Genomic DNA, 25,899 nt, shown 5'->3' with positions numbered 1-25,899 from the left:
AAGATTACTGTGTGCTGGGGTCCTGTATCTAAACCTACAGTGTGGTAGGCTTATATACAGGGCCCATCAGACAGGATCACACATGGGCCATGTATCTAAGCCTACCATGTGATTGGCTTTGATACAGGGCCCAGCAGACAGGATCACGCATGGGCCATGTATCTAAGCCTACCATGTGATTGGCTTAGATACAGGGCCCAGCAGACAGGATCACACAATCTGTGATCCTGTCTCATGGGCACTCTAAGCCTGCTACATCGTAGGCTTAGGGGTTGTGCAGTCCCTAAACATTGATGGCCTATCCACAGGACCCGCCAATCAGCTGTTTTGAAGGGGCCGCAGCACTCGTACGAGAGCTGCTACCCCTTCATTTCACTACTCGCTCACACTGTGAATCGCCGACACGATTCACAGTGTGACCGGAATGAAGGGGAGCAGCTCTCGTACGAGTGCTGCGGTCCCTTCAAAACAGCTGATTGGTGGGTCCCGGGAGTCGGACCCCGCCAGTCAGGGCTACTAATCTTACCTTCCTCTTCAGCCGCGGCGGAAGTTCTGTCGTCTCGATGCTGTGCGCGGCGCATAGCGCTGTGACGTCATGCGCTGCGCACAGCGCTTGACGTCAGGACCTCCGCTGCGATCCGGAACCAGGAAGGAAAGTACAGTCTGTTACTATAGTAACAGGGGCCCGCGGCCCGAGTTACTATAGTAACTTTTTATTGATGTGGTGCGGGGGGCTGTGTGCCCCCCTGGCTTCGGGGCCCGGTTGCAATTGCGACCGCTGCGACCCCTATAGCTACGCCAGTGATTGCACCAACAGTTGTCTCCTTCTCACCCAGCATCTTACTTATGGTTTTGTAGCCCATTCCAGCCTTGTGCAGGTCTATGATCTTGTCCCTGACATCCTTAGAAAGCTCTTTGGTCTTGCCCATGTTGTAGAGGTTAGACTCAGACTGATTAATTGAGTATGTGGACAGGAGTCTTTTATACAGGTGACCATTTAAGACTACTGTCTTTAATGCAGGCACCAAGTTGATTTGGAGCGTGTAACTGGTCTGAAGGAGGCTGAACTCTTAATGGTTGGTAGGGGATCAAATACTTATTTCTCTGTGCACAATGCAAATAAATATATATAATTTTGACTATGTGATTTTCTTTTTTTTTTTTTTTATATATAATCTATCTCTCACTGGTAAAATTAACCTAGCCTAAAAATTCTAGACTGTTCATGACTTTGACAGTGGGCAAACTTACAAAATCAGCAAGCAATCAAATACTTATTTCCTTCACTGTAGTGTTTTTACGTCGGCTTTTCACGTCTGCACTTCAGAAGAACTTTTCTGTCATCGTGCGGGGATCTCCTGAAGACCGGGCTGTTAGTAACAGCCTCGGGCTTCAGGGCAATGATCGGAGACCACTAGCAGTGGTCTCCAATCATATTTAACCCCTCAGATGCGGCGCTCAATAGCAAGCGCCACATCTGAGTGGTTTGGGAGGGAGGGGGCCGCATCGGAGTGGTTTTCCTGGTCATCGGGTAATCTGCTTCTGAAGCCAAGGCTGCTAGCAACAGCCAAGGCTTCAGAGTGATGATCGGAGACAAATAACAGTGGTCTCCATTCATGTGATCAGAAAATGAAAGACTAAGTGTTTCTACTACCTGTCTCTCTGTCTCTCCTCACACTTGTTACGCTGTATGAGAAGAGACAGAGAGAGAATTTTACTGTGACACCAAAGACACAAAATTACAATAAATCTAATATATAAACTTTATGTAATCTTCAATTGTAGACCTAGGCTAGGGTTATCCCTAGGGCGCGTTAACACGTGGCAGAGTTTTTCCGCTGCAAATATTGGTGCAGATTTGGGGCAATTACGCAACGAATCTGCACCAACATTTGCATATTTGACAGGTAATTGTAGAAAAGACAGCGGACTTGCCACAGATTTCAGTTTTTGCATTGCAAAGGCTGAAATCCGCAGTGAAATTCCGCTTCTTCTCCGCAACAGACAGTGTATGCTGCAGATGGAAAATTCTGCACCGCAGCCTATGGTTCGCAGCAGAGTTTTCCGCAACGTCTGAACTAACTTTCCTAAAAATGGATAGAAACAAATATAAAAAACGGCCGCTGGAGAATTCCACTGCGGACTGTCCGCAGCGGAATTCCACAGCATGTCCGCAGCGGAATTCCACAGCAATTCCGCCATGTGTGAACGTGCCCTTAGGGTTAGTCTAGGGTTATTCTAGGTTCTATTCTAGAGTTAGTCTAGGGTTAGCCTAGGTTTAGTCTAGGGTTAGCCTAGGTTTAGTCTAGGGTTAGCCTAGGTTTAGTCTAGGTTTAGCCTAGGGTTTTTGTGTAGCGTACGTGTGTGACGTCTGTGTATTTTTTTGGCAAAAAAAAAAAGTTTAAAAAAATATATGTAAAAAAAAAGTTTTATAGTCTACGTGTTTGTTCGACATCAGATTTTTGTGGAGCGTGCTTTTGTGACGTTCGTGTGTTTTTGTGAAAAAAAAGTAAAGAAAAAATAATACATTTGTCTGCGTGTGCGTCTGGTTACAGTCTTTGTTGTACGTGTGTGTAATTACAATGGCCCATAGAAGGTTCACGGTGGAAGAGGCATACGCTATGTTAATTTCTGACTCTGATGAAAGCGATACAGAAACTCCAAGGTAAAATGTTGTCTACCAATGATAGCGATGACAGTGATATGCTTTCTGCAATTCAAGTGTCGCTGCAGAGTCCACAAGCACAGGGCATGTTGCAGAAGTACCACAAAACACGGCCCACTCTATTCCCCCAGAATATATTGAGTGGGTACCCACAGAGTCATTTTCCCCTAATATCCCAGAATTTATTGCCACACCAGGGATAAATATTAATGTGGGAAATTTTACAGCCCCCAATTTTTTTTAAATATTCATTGCAGATGAACTATTGGATCTGGTTGTTAACCAAACCAATCTGTATGCTCGCCAATTCTTTGCTGAAAAGCCAACGTCCTCCTATGCAAAGCAGTGGAACCCCACAAATACTGGCGAACGTAAAAAAAAATTGGGGCTCATCTTCAACATGGGGTTAGTGAAAAAGCCCTCAATCCGGTCATATTAGGTAACAAGCCCTACACATGCTACACCTGTTTCCCCCCCCTGTAGATATCGCCATACAGCCCCCCTGTAGATAACGCCATACAGCCCCCTGTAGATAACGCCATACAGCCCCCCTGTAGATAACGCCATACAGCCCCCTGTAGATAACGCCATAGAGCCCCCCTGTAGATAACGCCATACAGCCCCCCTGTAGATAACGCCATAGAGCCCCCCTGTAGATAACGCCATACAGCCCCCCTGTAGATAACGCCATAGAGCCCCCCTGTAGATAACGCCATACAGCCCCCCTGTAGATAACGCCATACAGCCCCCTGTAGATAACGCCATACAGCCCCCCCTGTATATAACACCATACCACCCCCCTGTATATAACACCATACAGCCCCCCCTGTAGATAATGCCATACAGCCCCCACTGTAGATAATGCCATACAGCCCCCTCTGTAGATAACGCCATACAGCCCCATTTGTAGATATCTACAGAGGGGGCTGTATGGCGTTATCTACAAAGGGGGCTGCATGGCGTTCTCTACAGAGGGGGCTGTATGGAGTTATCTACAGAGGGGGCTGTATGGCGTTATCTACAGAGAGGGCTGTATGGCGTTCTCTACAGGGGGGCTGTATGGCATTCTCTACAGGGGGGCTGTATGGCGTTCTCTACAGGGGGGGGCTGTATGGCGTTCTCTACAGAGGGGGCTATATGGCGCTAACGCCATACAGCCCCCCCTGTAGATAACGCCATACAGCCCCCTCTGTAGAGAACGCCATACAGCCCCCCTGTAGATAGCGCCATACATTCCCCTGTAGAGAACGCCATACAGCCCCCCCTGTAGATAACGCCATACAGCCCCCTCTGTAGAGAACGCCATACAGCCCCCCTGTAGATAACGCCATACAGTATGGTGTTATCTACAAAGGGGGCTGTATGGCGTTCTCTACAGAGGGGGCTGTATGGAGTTATCTACAGAGGGGGCTGTATGGCGTTCTCTACAGAGGGGGCTGTATGACGTTATCTACAGGGGGGCTGTATGGCGTTATCTACAGAGGGGGCTGTATGGCATTATCTACAAAGGGGGCTGTATGGCGTTCTCTACAGAGGGGGCTGTATGGAGTTATCTACAGAGGGGGCTGTATGGCGTTCTCTACAGAGGGGGCTGTATGGAGTTATCTACAGAGGGGGCTGTATGGAGTTATCTACAGAGGGGGCTGTATGGCGTTCCCTACAGGGGGGGCTGTATGGCGTTCTCTACAGGGGGGCTGTATGGCGTTCTCTACATGGGGGGCTGTATGGCGTTATCTACAGAGGGGGCTATATGGCGCTAACGCCATACAGCCCCCCCCTGTAGAGAACGTCATACAGCCCCCCCTGTAGAGAATGCCATACAGCCCCTCCTGTAGAGAACGCCATACAGCCCCCCCATAGGGAACGTCATACAGCGTCCCCCCTCCCAAAAAAATGCGACCTACAGTGTGTCCTACAAAATACATGTATCCCCTATCCACAGGATAGGGGATACATGTGTGATCGCTGGCATTGATAGGGAGAACGGGGGACCGAAAGTTCCCCAATGTTCTCCATGACTAGCCTCTGACTTCCCGCGTCTGCGCAGCTCACTAAAAATGAAAGGAGCGCTGGTCACGCATGCGCACAAGCGCGACCGGCGCTCCATTCATTTCTACAGAGCTGCCGACACAGACCCCGGAAGTCCGAGGTTTGTGATGGAGGACTTCAGGGGACTTTCAGTCCCCCGTTCTCCCTATCAATGCCAGCGATCACACATATATCCCCTATCCTGTGGATAGGGGATACATGTCTTTTGTTTAATGGCAGAGCAGGGAGATACCTCCCTGCTCTGCCGTAGTCGTGTTCAGTGGCGTCACGCTGTAGCAGCCATAGCGGCTGCTAGCGGAACCTCCGGCCATGGGGGGGGGCCCGTGCCGGCGGGCGACACGGGCCCCCTGATGCCGTGGGCCCCGTAGCAGCCGCTACGGCTGCTACGGCGGTAGTTACGCCACTGGGTATATGTTAGGTAGTTACTACATAAAGTGTAGGTAAACTCAAAGGTCATGCTTTGATCAAATACTCATGCATCTTAAAATAGAACTCAGAAAACTAGTGTTAAAATAAAACACAAACATTTAGATAGATTAAAGATCCTTTATTAAACAGAATGTTATATATTATACATAAATATGAGCATTAATAAAGATCTGTTCTTCAGAATTGGTATAAGGCCTTATTCACACGAACGTGTTATACGTCCGTGCTACGCGCGTCATTTTCACGCCCGTCGCACGAACCTATGTAAGTGAATGGGGCCGTTCAGACTGTCAGTTAATTTCACGCAGCGTATGTGCACTGCGTAAAACTCACGACATGTCCTATATTTGCCCGTGTTTCGTGCAGCACGCACCCATTGAAGTCAATGGGTGCGTGCAAATTGCGCTCAACACACGGAAGCACTTCCGGGTGCCCCGTGTGATTCGCGCAACAGTAGTCAAAACAATGAATGAAAACAGAAAAGCACCACGTGCTTTTCTGTTTGTAAACATAAAACCAAAGTGTCATCATGATGCCGGCTGCGCGAAAATCCCACAGCCGCACACCATATGCTGATGACACACGGACCTTTTGCGCACGCAAAATGCAGCGTTTTTTGCGCACGCAAAACGGACATGTCCATGTGAATAAGGCTTTAGTGTTAACTTTTCTCTTTTTCTGATCACGGTCAGCTTCAGACGGCCATATTGTGGCCACATTTTAGTATCCACATAATACAGACCACATGCAGTTTTCATGAACCGATCTTAGATCACGATGTTCTATTCAGTAGAACTGTGAGGGATTCATGTGTTACAGCCATAATACAGATGCTGAAGTGTGGCCATATTAATGCCATCCGAAATTGGGCCTAGTAAGTAGTGCTTTCTTCTGTATAAGTTTGTGGCCATGATGTATTTACATACATCAGAAGTAATTATTATGGTTGCTTTTGTTTATTTCTTGAAAGTTCACTGATATAAATATGTCTAACTTCTTGTTGACAAATCAATGTAATGGATAATTTTTTAATGATTTTTTTTTTCTCCTTTTAACCCATGTTTAAAATTATGTGATGGTTTTATACATTAATATAGTTTTCATTTGTCATTCAGGATACTATGTTAGTATTGCAAATATTCTTTTAACACACTTTGCAGTAGCACACTTTGGACATCCAAGGGTTCTGCTTATTTTCATCTGAAAGAGAAAATAAAATACATTAGAAAAATTAAATTTTTAAGAGAATTTCAATCAATTAAATAAAAGACATGAAATTTTTCTGTAAATATCCCTGATACACAATTGTATACAATGATCTAAATTGAGTTGTGGATGTCACCAGCGACTCTTACTAAGGGTCAATATGCATATGTTCACACGCAGCACCAGGGACGTAGCTGGGGGGGGGCAGGCGGGGCATGTGCAACTTAGAGGGGGCGCCAGGGCCGCACCGTCCATGACGGTGGCCTGCTGCCTCTCTGAGGGTTCGGCGGCGCCACTGAAACCAGCCGCCGCCACCACCTTTTGTAATATAATTGTACCTGCGTCTATAGGACAGAGGTACAATTAGAAGCAATGAATGGCCGGGTTCGTTCCGTGCCCGGCCATTCGGCGCCTTTCTACAAGTGAAGTGGCGCGATACTTTGTGCCGCTTGCGTCGTTGAAAGGCGCTGATTGACAGGGAAAGTCATTCTGCTCTGCCAATCAGCGCTTTTCATAGATGCAAGCGGCGCGATCATGTCATCGCGCTGCTTGCGTCGTTCAACCCTAGGAGACATGCGCAGAAGAGAGCAGGTCACTATGTACTGAGCTTGGTTCTGGGGCTGTATTTATGTATTGAGCTTGGTTCTGGAGCTGTATTTATGTACTGAGCTTGGTTCTGGTACTGAATATATGTATTGAGCTTGGTTCTGGAGCTCTATATATGTAATGAGCTGGGTTTTGTTGCTGGATATATGTAATGAGCTTTGTTTTGGTGCTGTATATACAGTGAAGGAAATAAGTATTTGATCCCTTGCTGATTTTGTAAGTTTGCCCACTGTCAAGGACATGAACAGTCTAGAATTTTTAGGCTAGGTTAATTTTACCAGTGAGAGATAGATTATATTAAAAAAAAAAAAAAAAAAAAAAATCACATTGTCAAAATTATATATATTTATTTGCATTGTGCACAGAGAAATAAGTATTTGATCCCTTGGCAAACAAGTCTTAATACTTGGTGGCAAAACCCTTGTTGGCAAGAACAGCAGTCAGACATTTTTAGTAGTTGATGATGAGGTTTGCACACATGTTAGATGGAATTTTGACCCACTCCTCTTTGCAGATCATCTGTAAATCATTAAGATTTCGAGGCTGTCGCTTGGCAACTTGGATCTTCAGCTCCCTCCATAAGTTTTCGATGGGATTAAGGTCTGGAGACTGGCTAGGCCACTCCATGACCTTAATGTGCTTCTTTTTGAGCCACTCCTTTGTTGCCTTGGCTGTATGTTTCGGGTCATTGTCGTGCTGGAAGACCCAGCCACGAGCCATTTTTAATGTCCTGGTGGAGGGAAGGAGGTTGTCACTCAGGATTTGACGGTACATGGCTCCATCCATTCTCCCATTGATGCGGTGAAGTAGTCCTGTGCCCTTAGCAGAGAAATACCCCCAAAACATAATGTTTCCACCTCCATGCTTGACAGTGAGGACGGTGTTCTTTGGGTCATAGGCAGCATTTCTCTTCCTCCAAACACGGCGAGTTGAGTTAATGCCAAAGAGCTCAATTTTAGTCTCATCTGACCACATCACCTTCTCCCAATCACTCTCAGAATCATCCAGATGTTCATTTGCAAACTTCAGACGGGCCTGTACATGTGCCTTCTTGAGCAGGGGGACCTTGCGGGCACTGCAGGATTTTAATCCATTACGGCGTAATGTGTTACCAATGGTTTTCTTGGTGACTGTGGTCCCAGCTGCCTTGAGATCATTAACAAGTTCCCTCCGTGTAGTTTTCGGCTGAGCTCTCACCTTCCTCAGGATCAAGGATACCCCACGAGGTGAGATTTTGCATGGAGCCCGAGATCGATGTCGATTGACAGTCATTTTGTATGTCTTCCATTTTCTTACTATTGCACCAACAGTTGTCTCCTTCTCACCCAGCATCTTACTTATGGTTTTGTAGCCCATTCCAGCCTTGTGCAGGTCTATCATCTTGTCCCTGACATCCTTAGAAAGCTCTTTGGTCTTGCCCATGTTGTATAGGTTAGAGTCAGGCTGATTAATTGAGTCTGTGGACAGGAGTCTTTTATACAGGTGACCATTTAAGACAGCTGTCTTTAATGCAGGCACCAAGTTGATTTGGAGCGTGTAACTGGTCTGGAGGAGGCTGAACTCTTAATGGTTGGTAGGGGATCAAATACTTATTTCTCTGTGCACAATGCAAATAAATATATATAATTTTGACAATGTGATTTTCTTTTTTTTTTTTTTATATATAATCTATCTCTCATTGGTAAAATTAACCCCTTAAGGACGCAGCCTAGTTTGGGCCTTAAGGCTCAGAGCCCATTTTTCAAATCTGACATATTTCACTTTATGTGGTAATAACGTCGGAATGCTTAAACCTATCCAAGCGATTCTGAGATTGTTTTCTCATGACACATTGGGCTTCATGTTCGTGGTAAAATTTGGTCGATATATTCAGTCTTTATTTGTGAAAAATTGCAAAATTTAGAGAAAATTTACAAAAAATAGCATTTTTCAGAATTTAAATGCATCTGCTTGAAAAACAGACGGTAATACCACCCAAAATAGTTACTAGTTCACATTTCCCATATGTCTACTTTAGATTGGCATCGTTTTTTGAACATTATTTTATTTTTCTTGGACGTTACAAGGCTTAGAACATAAACAGCAATTTCTCATATTCTTAAGAAAATTTCAAAAGCCTTTTTTTGAAGGTACCTGTTCAGTTCTGAAGTGGATTTGAGGGGCCTATGTATTAGAAACCCCCATAAAACACCCCATTTTAAAAACTAGACCCCTCAAAGTATTCAAAACAGCATATAGAAAGTTTTTTTTAACCCTTCAGGCATTTCACAGGAATTAAAGCAAAGTGGAAATGAAATTTGCAAATTTCATTTTTTCTACTGAATTTCAATTTTATTAAATTTTTTTCTGTAACAGAGAAGTTTTTACCAGAGAAATACTACTAAATATGTATTGTCCAGATTCTGCAGTTTTTGGAAATGTCCCACATGTGGCCCTACTGCGCTCGTGGACTAAAACACAAGCCCTAGAAGCAAAGAAGCACCTAGTACATTTTGAGGCCTCTTTTTTATTAGAATATATTTTAGGCAGCATGCCAGGTTTGAAGAGGTGTTGAGGTATCAAAACAATGGAAATCCACCAGAAGTGACCCCATTTTGGAAATTACACCCCTCAAGGAATTCATTTATGGTTTTTGTTATTATTTTGACCACACAGTTTTTTCACAGCACCTATTTGAATTGGGCTGTGAAATGAAAAAAATGATATTTTTTCCAATAAGATGTCATTTTTGATCAAAATTTCTTATTTTCACAGGGAACAACATACCCCATTTTGTTGCCCAATTTGTCCTTAGTGCGGCAATACCCCATTTGTGGTGATAAACTGCCGTTTGGGCCCATGGGAGGCCTCAGAAGGAAAGGAGCGCTATGTGTTTGTTGGAGTCCAGATTTTGCTGGATTGGTTTTCGGGTGCCATGTCGCATTTGCAGAGCCCCAGAGGTATCAAAGCAATGGAAACCCGCCAGAAGTGACCCCATTTTGGAAACTACACCCCTCAAGGAATTCATTTATGGTTTTTGTTATCATTTTGACCGCACAGTTTTTTCACAGCACCTATTTGAATTGGGCTGTGAAATGAAAAAAATGATATTTTTTCCAATAAGATGTCATTTTTTATCAAAATTTCTTATTTTCACAATGAACAACATACCCCATTTTGTTGCCCAATTTGTCCTTAGTGCGGTAATACCCCATTTGTGGTGATAAACTGCCGTTTGGGCCCATGGGAGGGCTCAGAAGGAAAGGACCACCATTTGGCCTACTGGAGCTTTTCTGGTGCTAAGTCATGTATGCAGAAGCCCCTGAGGTACCAGTAGAGTTGAAACCCCCGAGAAGTGACCCCATTTTAAAAACTACACCCCTTAAGACATTCATCTAGAGGTGTAGTGAGCATTTTGACCCCACAGGTACTGTGTAAAAGATAATGCGCAGCAGATGGTGCAGAGTAAGATTTGCAATTTTATATATATATATGGCATGTCAGTGTCCGATATATTGTGCCCAACATGCGCCACCGGAGATATACACCCCTTAAATTGTAATGTGGGTTCTCCTGGGTACGGCAATACCCTACATGTGGCTGTTATCAGCTGCCTGGGCATACGGCAGGGCTCAGAAGGGAAAGATGAGGGGGGTAAGCTGTGCGGAGTGCATCAGGGTAAATTAAAAATCAAGGGATGTATGATACATTTTAAAACAATCTTTCATACAGAGCCCTGGTTTTTCGGGACACGTGTCACATTGCTATATTGTGTTCTTCCTTATCCCCCTCTTATAGCAGACTCTGCACCTCTTTTGACTCTTTCCCTTTCCACCGGTTTGGGGAACTTCTCCTGGAAAGTGTTGCCCTGGTACGATGTGTGTGGCCTCGCTTCCAGAAGTACTGGGTGCCCCCCTTCCTGGTCCCTAAAGATTAGATCTTGAAATTCCAGGAAAGTTCCCGTCTGGCCTGCACATCGACGTAGCACGTACGCATTGTACAAAGCCATCTGTATGATGTGCCCGGCCAGCTTCTTATACCACACCGCATGGAGCTGTAGGGCTTCAGGACTTGATTTGACAAGTCCATCCCTCCCATGTACCTATTGTAGTCCAGGATGCAGTCTGGTTTGGGGGTGGCCTTTCCTTCATATATCCTAAACCTGTAGGTATACCCTGATGCACTCTCGCACAGCTTATACACCTTCACGCCATACGTTGCCCTCTTACCCGGCAGGTACTCGCGGAATTGAACCCTCCCTTGAAAATCTACCAGGGACTCATCAATAGAAATACACTTCTCGGGGGTGAATGCTTGGGAAAACCGGGCACTGAAACGGTCTAATAGGGGTCTCCGTTTATACAAACGGTCAAAACTGGGGTCATCTCGGGGTGGGCACGGCTCATTATCAGTATAATGTAAGAAGCGAAGTATTGCCTCATTTATTTATTTTTTTAGGTTCCAGTTCAGTTCTGAAGTTGCTTTGAGGGGCCCATATATTAGACACCCCTATTAAACACCCCATTTTAGAAACTAGACCCCTCAAAGTATTCACAACAGCATTTAGAAAGTTTATGAACCCTTTAGGTGTTTCACAGAAATTTAGAGCAAAGTAGAGGTGAAATTTTCTTTTTTTTTTTTGTCAGAAAATCCTATTTATACCATTTTTTTTATAACACAAAAGGTTTTACTAGAGAAACGCAATGCAATACTTATTGCCCAGATTCTGCAGTTTTGAGAAATATCCCACATGTGGCCCTAATGCGGTAATGGACTGAAGCGCCGGCCTCCAAAGCAAAGGAGCGCCTAGTGGATTTTGAGCCCTCCTTTTTATTAGGCACCATGTCCGGTTTGAAGAGGTCTTGTGGTGCCAAAACAGTGGAAAACCCCTAAAAGTGACCCCAATTTGGAAACTAGACCCCTTGAGGAATCCATTGTAGTTTTCTTGGGGTGCATGCGGCTTTTTGATCAGTTTTTATTCTATTTTTAGGTGGCGTGGTGACTAAAAAACAGCAATTCTACTATTGTTTTTTTATTCATTTGTTTTTACTGCGTGCACCGTGCGCTATAAATGACATATTCACTTTATTCTGCGGGGCGAAACGATTACGGCGATACCAGATGTTTATAGTTTTTTTTATGTCTTATGGCGTTTGCACAATAAAATACGTTTGGTAAAAAATCACTCACTTTTTGTGTTACCTTATTCTAAGAGCCATAACGTTTTTATTTTTCAATCAATAAAGCCGTGCGAGGACTTATTTTTTGCGTAACGAAATGTAGTTTCGATCAGTACCATTTTTAGGTACATGCGACTTTTTGATCTCTTTTTATTCCATTTTTTGGGAGGTGAAGTGACCAAACAATTGTGATTCTGGTACGGTTTATTATTATTTTTTTTACGGCGTTCACCGTGCGGGATAAATAACAAAATAATTTTGTAGTTCAGGCCGTTACGGACGCGGCGATACCAATTATGTATAGTTTATTTGTTTGTTTTTATATTTTTATTAATAATAAATGACTGATAAGGGAAAAAGGGGGATTTTTACTTTTAATACTTTTAAAACTTTTATTTTCTTATTTTTACACAACTTTTTTTAACTTTTTTTTAACTTTATTACTTTGTCCCACTAGGGGACTTGAGGGCAGGAGGCCCTGATCGTTATTTTAATACACTGCACTACATGCGTAGTGCAGTGTATTAGAACTGTCAGCTACTCACTGACAGCAAGCCTAGTGGGTCCTGACGTTGTCAGGACCCACTAGGCTTCCGTCTATGGCATAGCCGGACGCCATTGTTTGGTGTCCGGTTGCCATAGTCACCATCGCCGGCCGCTATCGTGTAGCAGGCCGGCGATGGCGGATTAACCCCTAAGAAGCCGCGATCGCTATTGAACGCGGCTTCTGAGGGGTTAATCGGCAGGGGAGCTCCGCGATCGGTCCCGGCACATTGAGCAGTGATAGTGTGCTGTCGGAAACAGCAGCTATCACAGCTCATGAACGCGCCCCGCGCGAACGGCGCCGTGTTTACTCCATGACATACTATTATGTCATGGAGCGCGAACGATGCACTTACCATGACATAATAGTATGTCCTGGAGCGTTAAGGGGTTAACCTAGCCTAAAAATTCTAGACTGTTCATGACTTTGACAGTGGGCAAACTTACAAAATCAGCAAGGGATCAAATACTTATTTCCACCACTGTATGTACAGAGCTTGGTACTGGAGCTGTGTTTATGTACTGAGGTTGGCTCTGACGCTGTATTTATGTACTGAGCTTGGTTCTGGTGTTGTATCTATGTACTGAGCTTTGTTCTGGTGCTGTATATGTGTAATGAGCTTGGTTCTGGTGTTGTGTATAGAACTATATTGCTTGTAAAATGTACAAATGTTTTTATGCTCGAGTTACATTTAAAAAAATGTGGAAAAGAAATGACACGTCATTGATTGGTAGAGAAAACAAACATGGCGAGGGGGAAGGAGATGTCGGGAATGAGGTTGGGGGGCGCCAAACTGAATCTTTGCCCTGGGTGCTGGAGTTTCTAGCTAAGCCTCTGCACGGCACAGTTGTTGCAGAAATGTCTGTGACTGTCTCCTTTACCTGAATGGGGTTTGCAAAAATTCATGTACATGATGCAGAAACAAGCCCCATTTAGATGTATGGAACAGATTTTTCACTTACAGAAATTTTTGTAAGAAATCTGTGAACGTGTGAGCATACTCTAAAATCAGATTATTTTTCTTGCTGCCACCCTCTAGGCCGGGTTCCCACGGGGCAGATATGCTTCGTTAAAAGGTATCCGACCTGGAACTCGCAGAACATTCCTCCTGAAAAATCTCACCACATTGTGATGCAGTTTTTCGAACGTAATATCTGCTGCTGAAGGAAGTTCATACTTACCCCCTCCCTCCTTTGACGTCCGTTCCAGGCCTCCCTGGATGACGTTGCAGGCCATGTGACGCTGCAGCCTGTGATTGGCTGCAGCGGTCACATGGGATGCAACGTCATCCCAGGAGGCCAGACTGCAGGAAGAACGGGGCGTTCTGGGTAAGTATTTTTTTTTCTTCCGGCGTTGTGATTTTTGCAGTGTAAACACCGCAAAAGTCACAATGCTTGGCTTTCTGTTGCGAGTTTTGTATCCCATTGAATTCAATGGGGAAGACCCGCAACAAAAATCATCAGAAACGCAGCATAAATTGGCGTGCTACAAAATTACATTCCGCACTGCAGGTCAAGTTATTGACGTTTTCGCAGCGTGGGCATGAGATTTACTAAATCTTACACACTTTGCTGCTACTGTAAACGCTGCAGAATTTCCGCACACAATTCCGTTGCAGAAATTCTGCAGCTTTTACCCTACGTGGGAACCTGGCCTAAGAGCTCATGTACTATGGCTCTGTACAATTTTCAAGTAGTAAGAAGTTGTTAATATGGCCCACATAGAGGTGTATGCTGCCCTACTGTACCTCGGTATGCCTATGACTTCATAAGGAGCCATACGAATTGTTTCCGTTTCGGTTTCAGTGAAGAAGAAATTAACAGAAGACATTGACTATATTTAGAGAGTGACAACCATGGGTTTCATGGCCAACAGAGATTTGTGAAATTAGGGGCGAATTTACTATTTAAAATGCGCTATTATTCTTGCTCAAATTGTGTCATAATTCTGGTCTAAATACTGTGCGCCACATTTACTAACTGTGTTAGACACTTTTTGAACCTCATTCGACAAGCTTAGATGGAACGTGGGCTTGATTTAAAGCCACTGGCGTGCAACAACTTTAGGCACAAAAAAACGGTGTAAACTAAGCCAACTAAGAATTGGTATAAGGAAGAGAAAAGGGTCGAACATGTCTAGCAAGATGTGCCCAATTTATGATACAGCAATGCACAACTGTGATAAATTTGGCGCACCCTGTAACTGCCTAGTCTAAGTTTACACCATCTAAATCCTTTACGACATTAGTACATCTGCCCTAAAGACTCCATATAGAGTTAAAGTGTGTCTAAAATATTATTTTCTGATACCCGGGCCTGTAAGTAAAAAAAAGAGGACATTCTATATGTCTAGGTTTAGAAACTATTTTATTAGCTTACAATTACATGGTTAAAAGAGGTGACAATTACCATTTAAGGATTTTGTTTATACCTTAATCTGTATCAGCATAAAAATAATGGAATTGACATGATAGATGTGTATACTTTGTTCTATTTTTCCCTCTGAAGACTTATATAAAGGAATTGCACACTTTGGAGAACCCCTGCCCAGTAGCTGCCTGTCACGAATATGAGCTAATATTGGGATGTGGTGCGTTTCTGGTACCTTTTGCAATCAGCTTTTACTTCTAGGGAACCATTTACTATTGCCAATAGGAATTTTTATAATACACAGAGGCATCGTGTCCACCATACATAGTTCTTTGTAGTAGCCCCCTGATCTGCCTAAAAGAGGGGGTCATGAGTGTAAGTTAACGCTTTTAACCCATTCCCGCAGCAGCCACTTTTGAACTTCTTGACAGAGCCTTATTTTTCAAATCTGACTTGTGTCACTTTATGTGATAATAACTTTTGGAATGCTTTTACCTATCCAAGCGATTCTAAGATTGTTTTCTCTTGACACATTGGACTTTATGTTACTGGTAAAATTTGGTTGATACATTCAGTATTTAATATTGAAAAACACCAACATTTTGAGAAAATTTGCAAAAATAATTTTTTTTCTAAATTTAAATGTATCTGCTTGCAAGACAGGCTGTTATACCACACAAAATAGTTGCTAATTAACATTTCCCATATGTATAATACATGTTGCCATTGTTTATTAACCCCTTAAGGATGCAGCCTTGTTTTGGCCTTAAGGCTCAGAGCCCATTTTTCAAATCTGACATATTTCACTTTATGTGGTAATAACGTGGGAATGCTTAAACCTACCAAAGCGATTCTGAGATTGTTTTCTCGTGACACATTGGGCTTCATGTTCGTGGTAAAATTTGGTCGATATATTCAGTGTTTATTGGTGAAAAATTGCAAAATTTAGAGAAAATTTTGAAAAAATTGCATTTTTCAGAATTTAAATGCATCTGCTTGTAAAACAGACGGTTATACCACCCAAAATAGTTACTAGTTCACATTTCCCATATGGCATCGTTTTTTGAACATTATTTTATTTTTCTTGGACGTTACAAGGCTTAGAACATAAACAGCAATTTCTCATATTTTTAAGAAAATGTCAAATGCCTTTTATTTAAGGTACCTGTTCAGTTCTGAAGTGGCTTTGAGGGACCTATGTATTAGAAAACCCTGATAAAACACCCCATTTTAAAAACTAGACCCCTCAAAGTATTCAAAACAGCATTTAGAAAGTTTTTTAACCCTTCAGGCATTTCACAGGAATTTAAGCAAAGTGGAGGTGAACTTTGCAAATTTCTTTTTTCTTGCGGAATTTCAATTTTATTCATTTTTTTTTCTGTAACACAGAAGGTTTTACCAGAGAAACACTACTAAATATGTATTGTCCAGATTCTGCAGTTTTTAGAAATGTCCCACATGTGGCCCTACAGCGCTCGTGGACTAAAACACAAGCCCTAGAAGCAAAGAAGCACCTAGTACATTTTGAGGCCTCTTTTTTATTAGAATATATTTTAGGCAGCATGCCAGGTTTGAAGAGGTGTTGAGGTGCCAAAACAGTAGGAATCCCCCAATAGTGACCCCATTTTGGAAACTACACCCCTCAAGGAATTAATTTATGGTTGTTGTTACCATTTTGACCGCACAGTTTTTTCACAGCACGTATTTGAATTGGGCTGTGAAATGAAAAAAATGTCTTTTTTTCCAATAAAATGTCATTTGTGATCAAAATTTCTTATTTTCACAGGGAACAAAATACCCCATTTGGTTGCCCAATTTGTCCTTAGTGTGGCAATACCCCATTTGTGGTGATAAACTGCCGTTTGGGCCCATGGGAGGGCTCAGAAGGAAAGGAGCGCTATATGTTTGTTGGAGTCCAGATTTTGCTGGATTGGTTTTCGGGTGCCATGTCGCATTTGCCGAGCCTCAGGGGTATCAAAGCAATGGAAACCCACCAAAAGTGACCCCATTTTGGAAACTACACCCCTCAAGGAATTCATTCATGGTTGTTGTTAGCATTTTGAGCACACAGTTTTTTCACAGCACCTATTTCAATTGGGCTGTGACATTAAAAAAATTACATTTTTTCCAATAAGATGTAATTTTTTATCAAAATTTCTTATTTTCACAGGGAACAAAATGCTCAATTTTGTTGCCCAATTTCTCCTGAGTGCAGCAATACCCCATTTGTGGCAATAAACTGCCGTTTGGGCCCATGGGAGGCCTCAGAAGGGAAGGAGCGCTGTGTGTTCTTTGGAGTCCAGATTTTGCTGGATTGGTTTTCGGCTGCCATGTCGCATTTGCAGAGCCCCAGAGGTATCAAAGCAATGGAAACCCACCAGAAGTGACCCCATTTTGGAAACTACACCCCTCAAGGAATTCATTTATGGGTAATGTGACCATTTAGACCCCATAGTTTCTTCACAGAACTTATTTGAATTGGGCTGGGAATTAAAAAAATATATATTTTTTCCAATAATATGTCATTTTAGCTCATAAATTTTTATTTTCACAAGAAATAAAATACTCAATTTTGTTGCCCAATTTGTCCTGAGTGCGGCAATACCCCATTTGTGGTGATAAACTGCCGTTTGGGCCCATGGGAGGGCTCAGAAGGAAAGGAGCGCTGTGTGTTCTTTGGAGTCCAGATTTTGCTGGATTGGTTTTCGGGTGCCATGTCGCATTTGCAGAGCCCCAGAGCTATCAAAGCAATAGAAACCAATCACAAATGACCCCATTTTGGAAACTACACCCCTCAAGGAATTCATTTATGGGTGTTGTGACTATTTTGACCCCATAGTTTTTTCACAGAACTAATTTGAATTGGGCTGGGAATGAAAACAAAATTATTTTTTTCAAATAATATGTAGTTTTGGCTGAAAATTTCTTATTTTCACAAGAAACAAAATACCCCATTCTGTTGCGCAATTTGTTCTGAGGGCCGCAATACCCCATTTGTTGTGATAAACTGCTGTTTGGGCCCATGGGAGGGCTCAGAAGGAAAGGACCACCATTTGGCCTACTGGGGATTTTCTAGTGCGAAGTCATGTATGCAGAAGCACCTGAGGTACCAGTACAGTTGAAATCCGCAAGAAGTGACCCCGTTTTAAAAACTACACCCTTAAGGCATTCATCTAGAGGTGTAGTGAGCATTTTGACCGGAGACCTACACCCCATAAACTGTAATGTGGGTTCTCCCGGGTATGGCAATACCCTACATGTGGCTGTTATCAGCTGCCTGGGCACACAGCAGGGCTCAGAGGGGAAAGATGAGGGGGGATAAGCTGTGCGGAGTGCATCAGGGTAAGTAAAATTGGGGTAAATTATAAACCAAGGGATGTATGATAAATTTTAAAACACTCTTTCATACAGAGCTCTGGTTATTCGGGACACGCGTCACATTGATGTATTGTGTCATCCCTTATCGCCCTCTTATAGCAGACTTTGCACCTCTTTTGACTTTTTCCCTTCTTGCCAGTTTGGGGAACTTCCCCTGGAAAGTGTTGCCGCCCTGGTACGATGCATGTGGCCCCGCTTCCAGAAGTACTGGGTGCCCCCCCTTCTTGGTCCCTAAAGATTAGGTTATTGATCATCACCTCTTGAAATTCCAGGAAAGTTCCCGTCTGGCCTGCACATCGACGTAGCATGTACGCATTGTACAATGCCATTGTAATGGCAGGAAGGAGGTGAAGGGAAAGTGAGCCCTAATCTACCCACCGCCCTGTCCCTGCCTACTTGCAACGACCCGCCCTAGGCGACGAGGTACAACTGGGCGGCGGTCCCTACGCTGTCTAAGTGCACAGGAAGACAAACAGGGAACACGCAAGGGAAGGGGCAGTAGCCACGGAACGCCACGAGGAAACGGAGCGGCGAACGAACAGTCAGGACCAGGACGAAGTGAGTACACCCGAGCGGGCACGGAGACAGAAGCAAGCCAGGGGCAAAGCAGGTCAAGCAGAACTGCAGCAAGGCAGAAGCACGGCAGAAGCAGGCTGGAGCAAGCAGCAGTGGGGCCAGGAATCCAAAAGAATTACAAGCACTGAGGGAGAGAACAGGGCAGGTAATAAAGGGCAGGGGGCGGAGCTAACTCCGACAGACCAGGCCGCGATAGGCTCTCCCACTCCTGAGCCTGCCACCCTGGTTGGTGGGAGATGGTGTCAGTCGAACAGGTCTGGCCTCAGGTGTGGATTGATTAATCCCAGGAGTATACCTAGATGAAGTACCTGGCAGATCCCTAACAGTACTCCCCCTTTTATGAGGGGCCACCGGACCCTTACTAAGGGGACCCGGTTTAGTGGGGAAGGGAAGGTGGAACCTCCTGATCAATACCCCAGCGTGAACATCACGGGCAGGTACCCAAGTCCTCTCCTCCGGCCCGTATCCTCTCCAATGGACCAGGTACTGGAGGGAGCCCTGGACCATCCTACTGTCCATAATCTTGGCCACCTCGAATTCCACCCCCTCAGGGGTGAGAACGGGAACAGGAGGTATCCTCGAGGGGGACCAGGACGGGGAGCAGCGTTTAAGGAGGGAGGCATGGAAGACGTCATGTATGCGAAAGGATGGGGGGAGCTCCAGACGGAAGGATACAGGGTTGAGGACTTCAATGATCTTATAAGGTCCAATAAATCGGGGAGCAAACTTCCTGGACGGGACCTTAAGGCGCAAGTTCCTGGACGACAACCAGACCAAATCCCCGACGACAAACCGGGGGTTAGCAGAACGTCTACTATCCGCCTGAATCTTTTGTGCGCTCTGGGACGCCTCTAGGTTCTTCTGAACCTGGGCCCAGACAGTGCACAGTTCCCGATGAACCTCCTCTACCTCAGGATTATTGGAACAACCAGGGGAGACGGAGGAGAACCTTGGGTTAAACCCGAAATTACAGAAAAACGGGGAGACCCCTGACGAGTTACTGACCCGGTTATTCAGGGAAAATTCAGCAAGGGGAAGGAATGAGACCCAATCGAATTGACAGTCAGAGATGAAACACCTTAAATATTGTTCCAGGGATTGGTTGGTCCTTTCTGTTTGGCCATTAGTTTCGGGATGGAAGGCGGAGGAGAAGGACAGATCAATCTCCAACTTTTTACAAAAAGCTCTCCAAAATAAGGAAACAAATTGAACCCCTCTGTCAGAAACGATATTGACTGGGGCCCCATGGAGACGCAGGATGTGTTTCACAAACAAAGAAGCTAACGTCTTGGCGTTAGGTAGCTTCTTAAGGGGCACAAAGTGGCACATCTTGCTGAAGCGGTCGACTACCACCCACACCACCGACTTGCCCTGAGATGGAGGCAAATCGGTGATAAAATCCATGGAGATATGGGTCCAAGGTCTCTGGGGAATGGGCAAGGAACGTAGTAGGCCCGCAGGTCGGGACCTAGGGGTTTTGGACCTAGCGCAAACCTCACAAGCGGCGACGTAAGCCCTAACATCTTTAGGCAACCCAGGCCACCAATAGTTTCTGGTAATGAGGTGTTTGGTGCCCAAGATGCCAGGATGACCAGATAGAGCGGAGTCATGGTTTTCCCTGAGTACCCTCAGCCGGTATTGCAGGGGAACAAACAGTTTGTCCCCAGGGACGTTCCCGGGAGCTGCACCCTGATCAGCCGCGATATCAGAAGCTAAATCAGAATCCGTGGCAGAGACGATTATACCAGGGGGTAAAATACAAGCAGGATCCTTCTCGGAAGGAGGATTGGCCATGAAACTACGTGACAGAGCATCAGCCTTAATATTCTTGGACCCAGCCCTATAGGTAACCAAGAAATTAAATCTGGTAAAGAATAGTGCCCACCGAGCTTGTCTAGGATTAAGCCTCCGGGCCGATTCTAGGAAAACCAGATTCTTGTGATCCGTAAGGACCGTTACCTGGTGTCTGGCCCCCTCCAGGAAGTGCCGCCACTCCTCAAAAGCCCATTTAATGGCTAGAAGTTCGCGGTTGCCAATATCATAGTTACTCTCCGTGGGCGAAAACTTCCTAGAGAAGTAAGCACAGGGGCGGAGATGGGTGAGGGAGCTGGTACCCTGGGACAAGACGGCCCCCACTCCCACCTCGGAAGCGTCAACCTCCACAATAAATGGCTCCTCTTGGTTGGGCTGAATCAGCACGGGGGCCGAGATAAAGCACTTCTTGAGAGTCTCAAAGGCCTGGACGGCCTCAGGGGGCCAATGGAGGACATCAGCACCCTTGCGGGTAAGGTCCGTAAGAGGCTTAGCGACGACCGAGAAGTTGGCAATAAATCTCCTGTAATAGTTGGCGAACCCTAAAAAACACTGTAACGCCTTAAGGGAGGCAGGTTGGACCCATTCCGCCACAGCTTGAACCTTGGCAGGGTCCATGCGGAATTCATGAGGAGTGAGGATTTGCCCTAAAAATGGTATCTCCTGTACCCCAAAGACACATTTTTCAGTCTTAGCAAACAGATTATTCTCCCGAAGGACCTGGAGCACCTTCCTGACATGCTCCACGTGGGAGGACCAGTCCTTGGAAAACACCAGTATGTCATCAAGGTACACAACAAGAAAATTACCCAGGTACTCTCTCAGGATTTCATTAATAAAATTCTGGAAGACAGCAGGGGCATTACACAACCCAAAGGGCATGACCAGGTATTCGAAATGACCCTCGGGTGTGTTGAACGCAGTTTTCCACTCATCCCCCTCTTTGATGCGGATAAGGTTATATGCCCCCCGTAGATCGAACTTAGAAAACCATTGGGCTCCCTGAACCTGATTAAAAAGATCCGGAATCAAAGGAAGTGGGTACTGGTTCCTTACGGTGACCTTATTCAGGTTACGATAATCAATGCACGGCCTAAGACCACCATCCTTCTTCCCCACGAAGAAGAAGCCAGCACCTACAGGAGAAGTCGAGGGGCGAATGAAACCCTTGGCCAGGCATTCTTGGATATACACCCTCATCGCTTCACGTTCAGGACATGAAAGATTAAATATCCTACCCTTAGGAAGCTTGGCACCAGGCACCAAATCGATAGCGCAATCGTAATCTCTATGGGGGGGCAACACCTCGGAGGCCTCCTTAGAAAACACATCGGCGAAGTCCTGAACAAACTCAGGAAGCGTGTTTACCTCCTCCCGGGGAGAAATAGAGTTAACAGAAAGACATGACATAAGACATTCATTACCCCATTTGGTGAGATCCCCAGTATTCCAATCAAACGTGGGATTATGCAACTGCAACCAGGGAAGGCCTAAAACCAGATCAGACGATAATCCCTGCATCACCAGTACAGAGCACTGCTCCAAATGCATGGAGCCAACCAGGAGTTCAAAAACAGGAGTATGCTGAGTAAAATAACCATTAGCAAGGGGGGTTGAGTCGATTCCTACTACAGGGATAGGATAAGGTAAATCAATACAAGGCATCTTTAGAGACATAGCAAATTCCACAGACATGATATTAGCAGATGAGCCAGAATCCACGAAAGCACTGCCCGTGGCAGACCGGCCAGCAAACGAGACCTGAAAGGGAAGCAAAATTTTATTGCGTTTCACATTAACGGGAAATACCTGTGCGCCCAAGTGACCTCCCCGATGATCACTTAGGCGCGGAAGTTTTCCGGCTTCTTATTCTTGCGCCTGGGACAGGTGTTCAGTAGATGCTTGTCGTCCCCACAGTAGAAGCAGAGACCATTCATTCTGCGAAACTCCCTACGTTGTCGAGGGGACATGGAGGCCCCGAGTTGCATAGGTACCTCCGAGTCCTCCGTGGAGGGGCGAGGAGACGGGACCTCGGGGGGGATCGCAGAAAAGTCAGAGGGGAGCACACTGAAGCGTTCTAGCTGACGTTCCCTGAGACGTCGGTCAAGTCGTACTGCTAGGGCCATAACCTGGTCAAGGGAGTCAGGCGAGGGGTAGCTAACCAGCAGATCCTTCAGGGCGTCAGATAATCCTAACCTAAACTGGCACCTTAGGGCCGGATCGTTCCACTGAGAAGCTACGCACCACTTCCTAAAATCAGAACAGTATTCCTCAACCGGTCTCCTACCCTGACGTAAGGTCACCAGCTGACTCTCGGCTAAAGCAGTCCTGTCAGTCTCGTCGTAAATGAGTCCGAGGGCAGAGAAAAAACGATCAACAGAGGAAAGTTCAGGGGCGTCAGGAGCCAAGGAGAAGGCCCACTCTTGGGGCCCTTCCTGGAGTCGGGATATGATGATACCCACCCGCTGGTTCTCGGAACCTGAGGAGTGGGGCTTTAGGCGGAAATACAGTCTGCAACTCTCCCGGAAGGAGAGAAACGTCTTACGGTCCCCTGAAAACCGGTCAGGTAACTTGAGGTCGGATTCTAGAGGTGAGGTGAGGGGTACTACTAAAGCAGCGTCACCCTGATTGACCCTTTGGGCCAGGGCCTGGACCTGTAGGGAGAGGCCCTGCATCTGCTGGGTCAGGGTCTCAAGGGGGTCCATGATAGCGTCAGCGTAGGAGAAATGGTAGACTAGGTAACGGCTTGTAATTATGTAATGGCAGGAAGGAGGTGAAGGGAAAGTGAGCCCTAATCTACCCACCGCCCTGTCCCTGCCTACTTGCAACGACCCGCCCTAGGCGACGAGGTACAACTGGGCGGCGGTCCCTACGCTGTCTAAGTGCACAGGAAGACAAACAGGGAACACGCAAGGGAAGGGGCAGTAGCCACGGAACGCCACGAGGAAACGGAGCGGCGAACGAACAGTCAGGACCAGGACGAAGTGAGTACACCCGAGCGGGCACGGAGACAGAAGCAAGCCAGGGGCAAAGCAGGTCAAGCAGAACTGCAGCAAGGCAGAAGCACGGCAGAAGCAGGCTGGAGCAAGCAGCAGTGGGGCCAGGAATCCAAAAGAATTACAAGCACTGAGGGAGAGAACAGGGCAGGTAATAAAGGGCAGGGGGCGGAGCTAACTCCGACAGACCAGGCCGCGATAGGCTCTCCCACTCCTGAGCCTGCCACCCTGGTTGGTGGGAGATGGTGTCAGTCGAACAGGTCTGGCCTCAGGTGTGGATTGATTAATCCCAGGAGTATACCTAGATGAAGTACCTGGCAGATCCCTAACAGCCATCTGTATGATGTGCATGGCCAGCTTCTTATACCACACCGCATGGCGCTGTAGGGCTTCATCTTACAAGTCCACACCTCCCATGTACCTATTGTAGTCCAGGATGCAGTCTGGTTTGGGGGTGGCCTTTCCTTCATATATCCTAAACCTGTAGGTATACCCTGATGCACTCTCGCAGCTTATACATCTTCACGCCATACCTTGCCCTCTTACCCGGCAGGTACTCGCGGAATTGAACCCTCCCTTTAAAATGTACCAGGGACTCATCAATAGAAATACACTTCTCGGGGGTGTATGCTTGGGAAAACCGGGCACTGGAACGGTCTAATAGGGGTCTCCGTTTATACAAACGGTCAAAACTGGGGTCATCTCGGGGTGGGCACGGCTCATTATCAGTATAATGTAAGAAGCGAAGTATTGCCTCATTTATTTATTTTTTTAGGTTCCAGTTCAGTTCTGAAGTTGCTTTGAGGGGCCCATATATTAGAAACCCCTATGAAATCCACTATTTTAGAAACTAGACCCCTCAAAGTATTCACAACAGCATTTAGAAAGTTTATGAACCCTTTAGGTGTTTCACAGGAATTTAGAGCAAAGTAGAGGTGAAATGTAAATTTTTTTTTTTGTCAGAAAATCCTCTTTATACCATTTTTTTAATAACACAAAAGGATTTATCAGAGAAACGCAACTTAATACTTATTGCCCAGATTCTCCAGTTTTGAGAAATATCCCACATGTGGCCCTAGTGCGGTAATGGACTGAAGCACCGGCCTCAGAAGCAAAGGAGCACCTAGTGGATTTTGAGCCCTCCTTTTTATTAGGCACCATGTCCGGTTTGAAGAGGTCTTGTGGTGCCAAAACATTGGGAACCCCCAAAAGTGACCCCAATTTGGAAACTAGACCCCTTGAGGAATCCATTGTAGTTTTCTTGGGGTGCATGCGGCTTTTTGATCAGTTTTTATTCTATTTTTAGGTGGCGTGGTGACTAAAAAACAGCAATTCTACTATTGTTTTTTTATTCTTTTTTTTTTACAGCGTTCACCGTGCGCTATAAATGACATATTCACTTTATTCTGCGGGGCGATACGATTACGGCGATACCAGATGTTTATAGTTTTTTTTTATGTCTTATGGCGTTTGCACAATAAAATAAGTTTTGTAAACAATCATTCACTTTTTATGTTACCTTATTCTAAGAGCCATAACGTTTTTTATTTTTCAATCAATCAAGCCGTGCGAGGACTTATTTTTTGCGTAACGAACTGTAGTTTCGATCAGTACCATTTTTAGGTACATGCGACTTTTTGATCTCTTTTTATTCCATTTTTTGGGAGGTGAAGTGACCAAAGAATTGTGATTGTGGTACGGTTTATTATTATTTTACGGCGTTCATCGTGCGGGATAAATAATGAAATAATTTTGTAGTTCAGGCCGTTACGGACGCGGCGATACCAATTATGTATAGTTTATTTGTTTGTTTATATATTTTTATTAATAATAAAGGACTGATAAGGGAAAAAGGGGGATTTTTACTTTTATTACTTTTAAATCTTTTATTTTCTTATTTTTACACATCTTTTTTTAACTTTTTTTTTACTTTATTACTTTGTCCCACTAGGGGACTTGAGGGCAGGAGGCCCTGATCGCTATTCTAATACACTGCACTACATGCGTAGTGCAGTGTATTAGAACTGTCAGCTACTCACTGACAGCAAGCATAGTGGGTCCTGACGTTGTCAGGACCCACTAGGCTTCCGTCTATGGCATAGCCGGACGC

At 45.1% G+C, this 25,899-nt stretch overlaps 1 protein-coding gene across 3 annotated transcripts in view; it reads right to left on the bottom strand.

Annotated features, from left to right (window-relative positions):
• Nucleotides 1–5,246: 5,246 nt before the first annotated feature.
• The window catches only part of WDR72 (WD repeat domain 72), a 266,149-nt gene continuing 245,496 nt past the window's right edge, over nt 5,247–25,899 (bottom strand). For all 3 annotated transcript variants that reach the window (XM_075855213.1, XM_075855215.1, XM_075855214.1), the window contains one exon: nt 5,247–6,343. In XM_075855213.1, the coding sequence (XP_075711328.1) occupies nt 6,288–6,343 (56 nt within the window). In that variant the 3' untranslated portion in view covers nt 5,247–6,287. The remainder of the gene's footprint in view (nt 6,344–25,899) is intronic.

Source organism: Rhinoderma darwinii, chromosome 3 (genome assembly GCF_050947455.1).
Source record: "Rhinoderma darwinii isolate aRhiDar2 chromosome 3, aRhiDar2.hap1, whole genome shotgun sequence".
Classification (NCBI taxonomy): Eukaryota; Metazoa; Chordata; class Amphibia; order Anura; family Rhinodermatidae; genus Rhinoderma; species Rhinoderma darwinii.
This window is presented reverse-complemented; position numbering and strand designations above follow the sequence as displayed.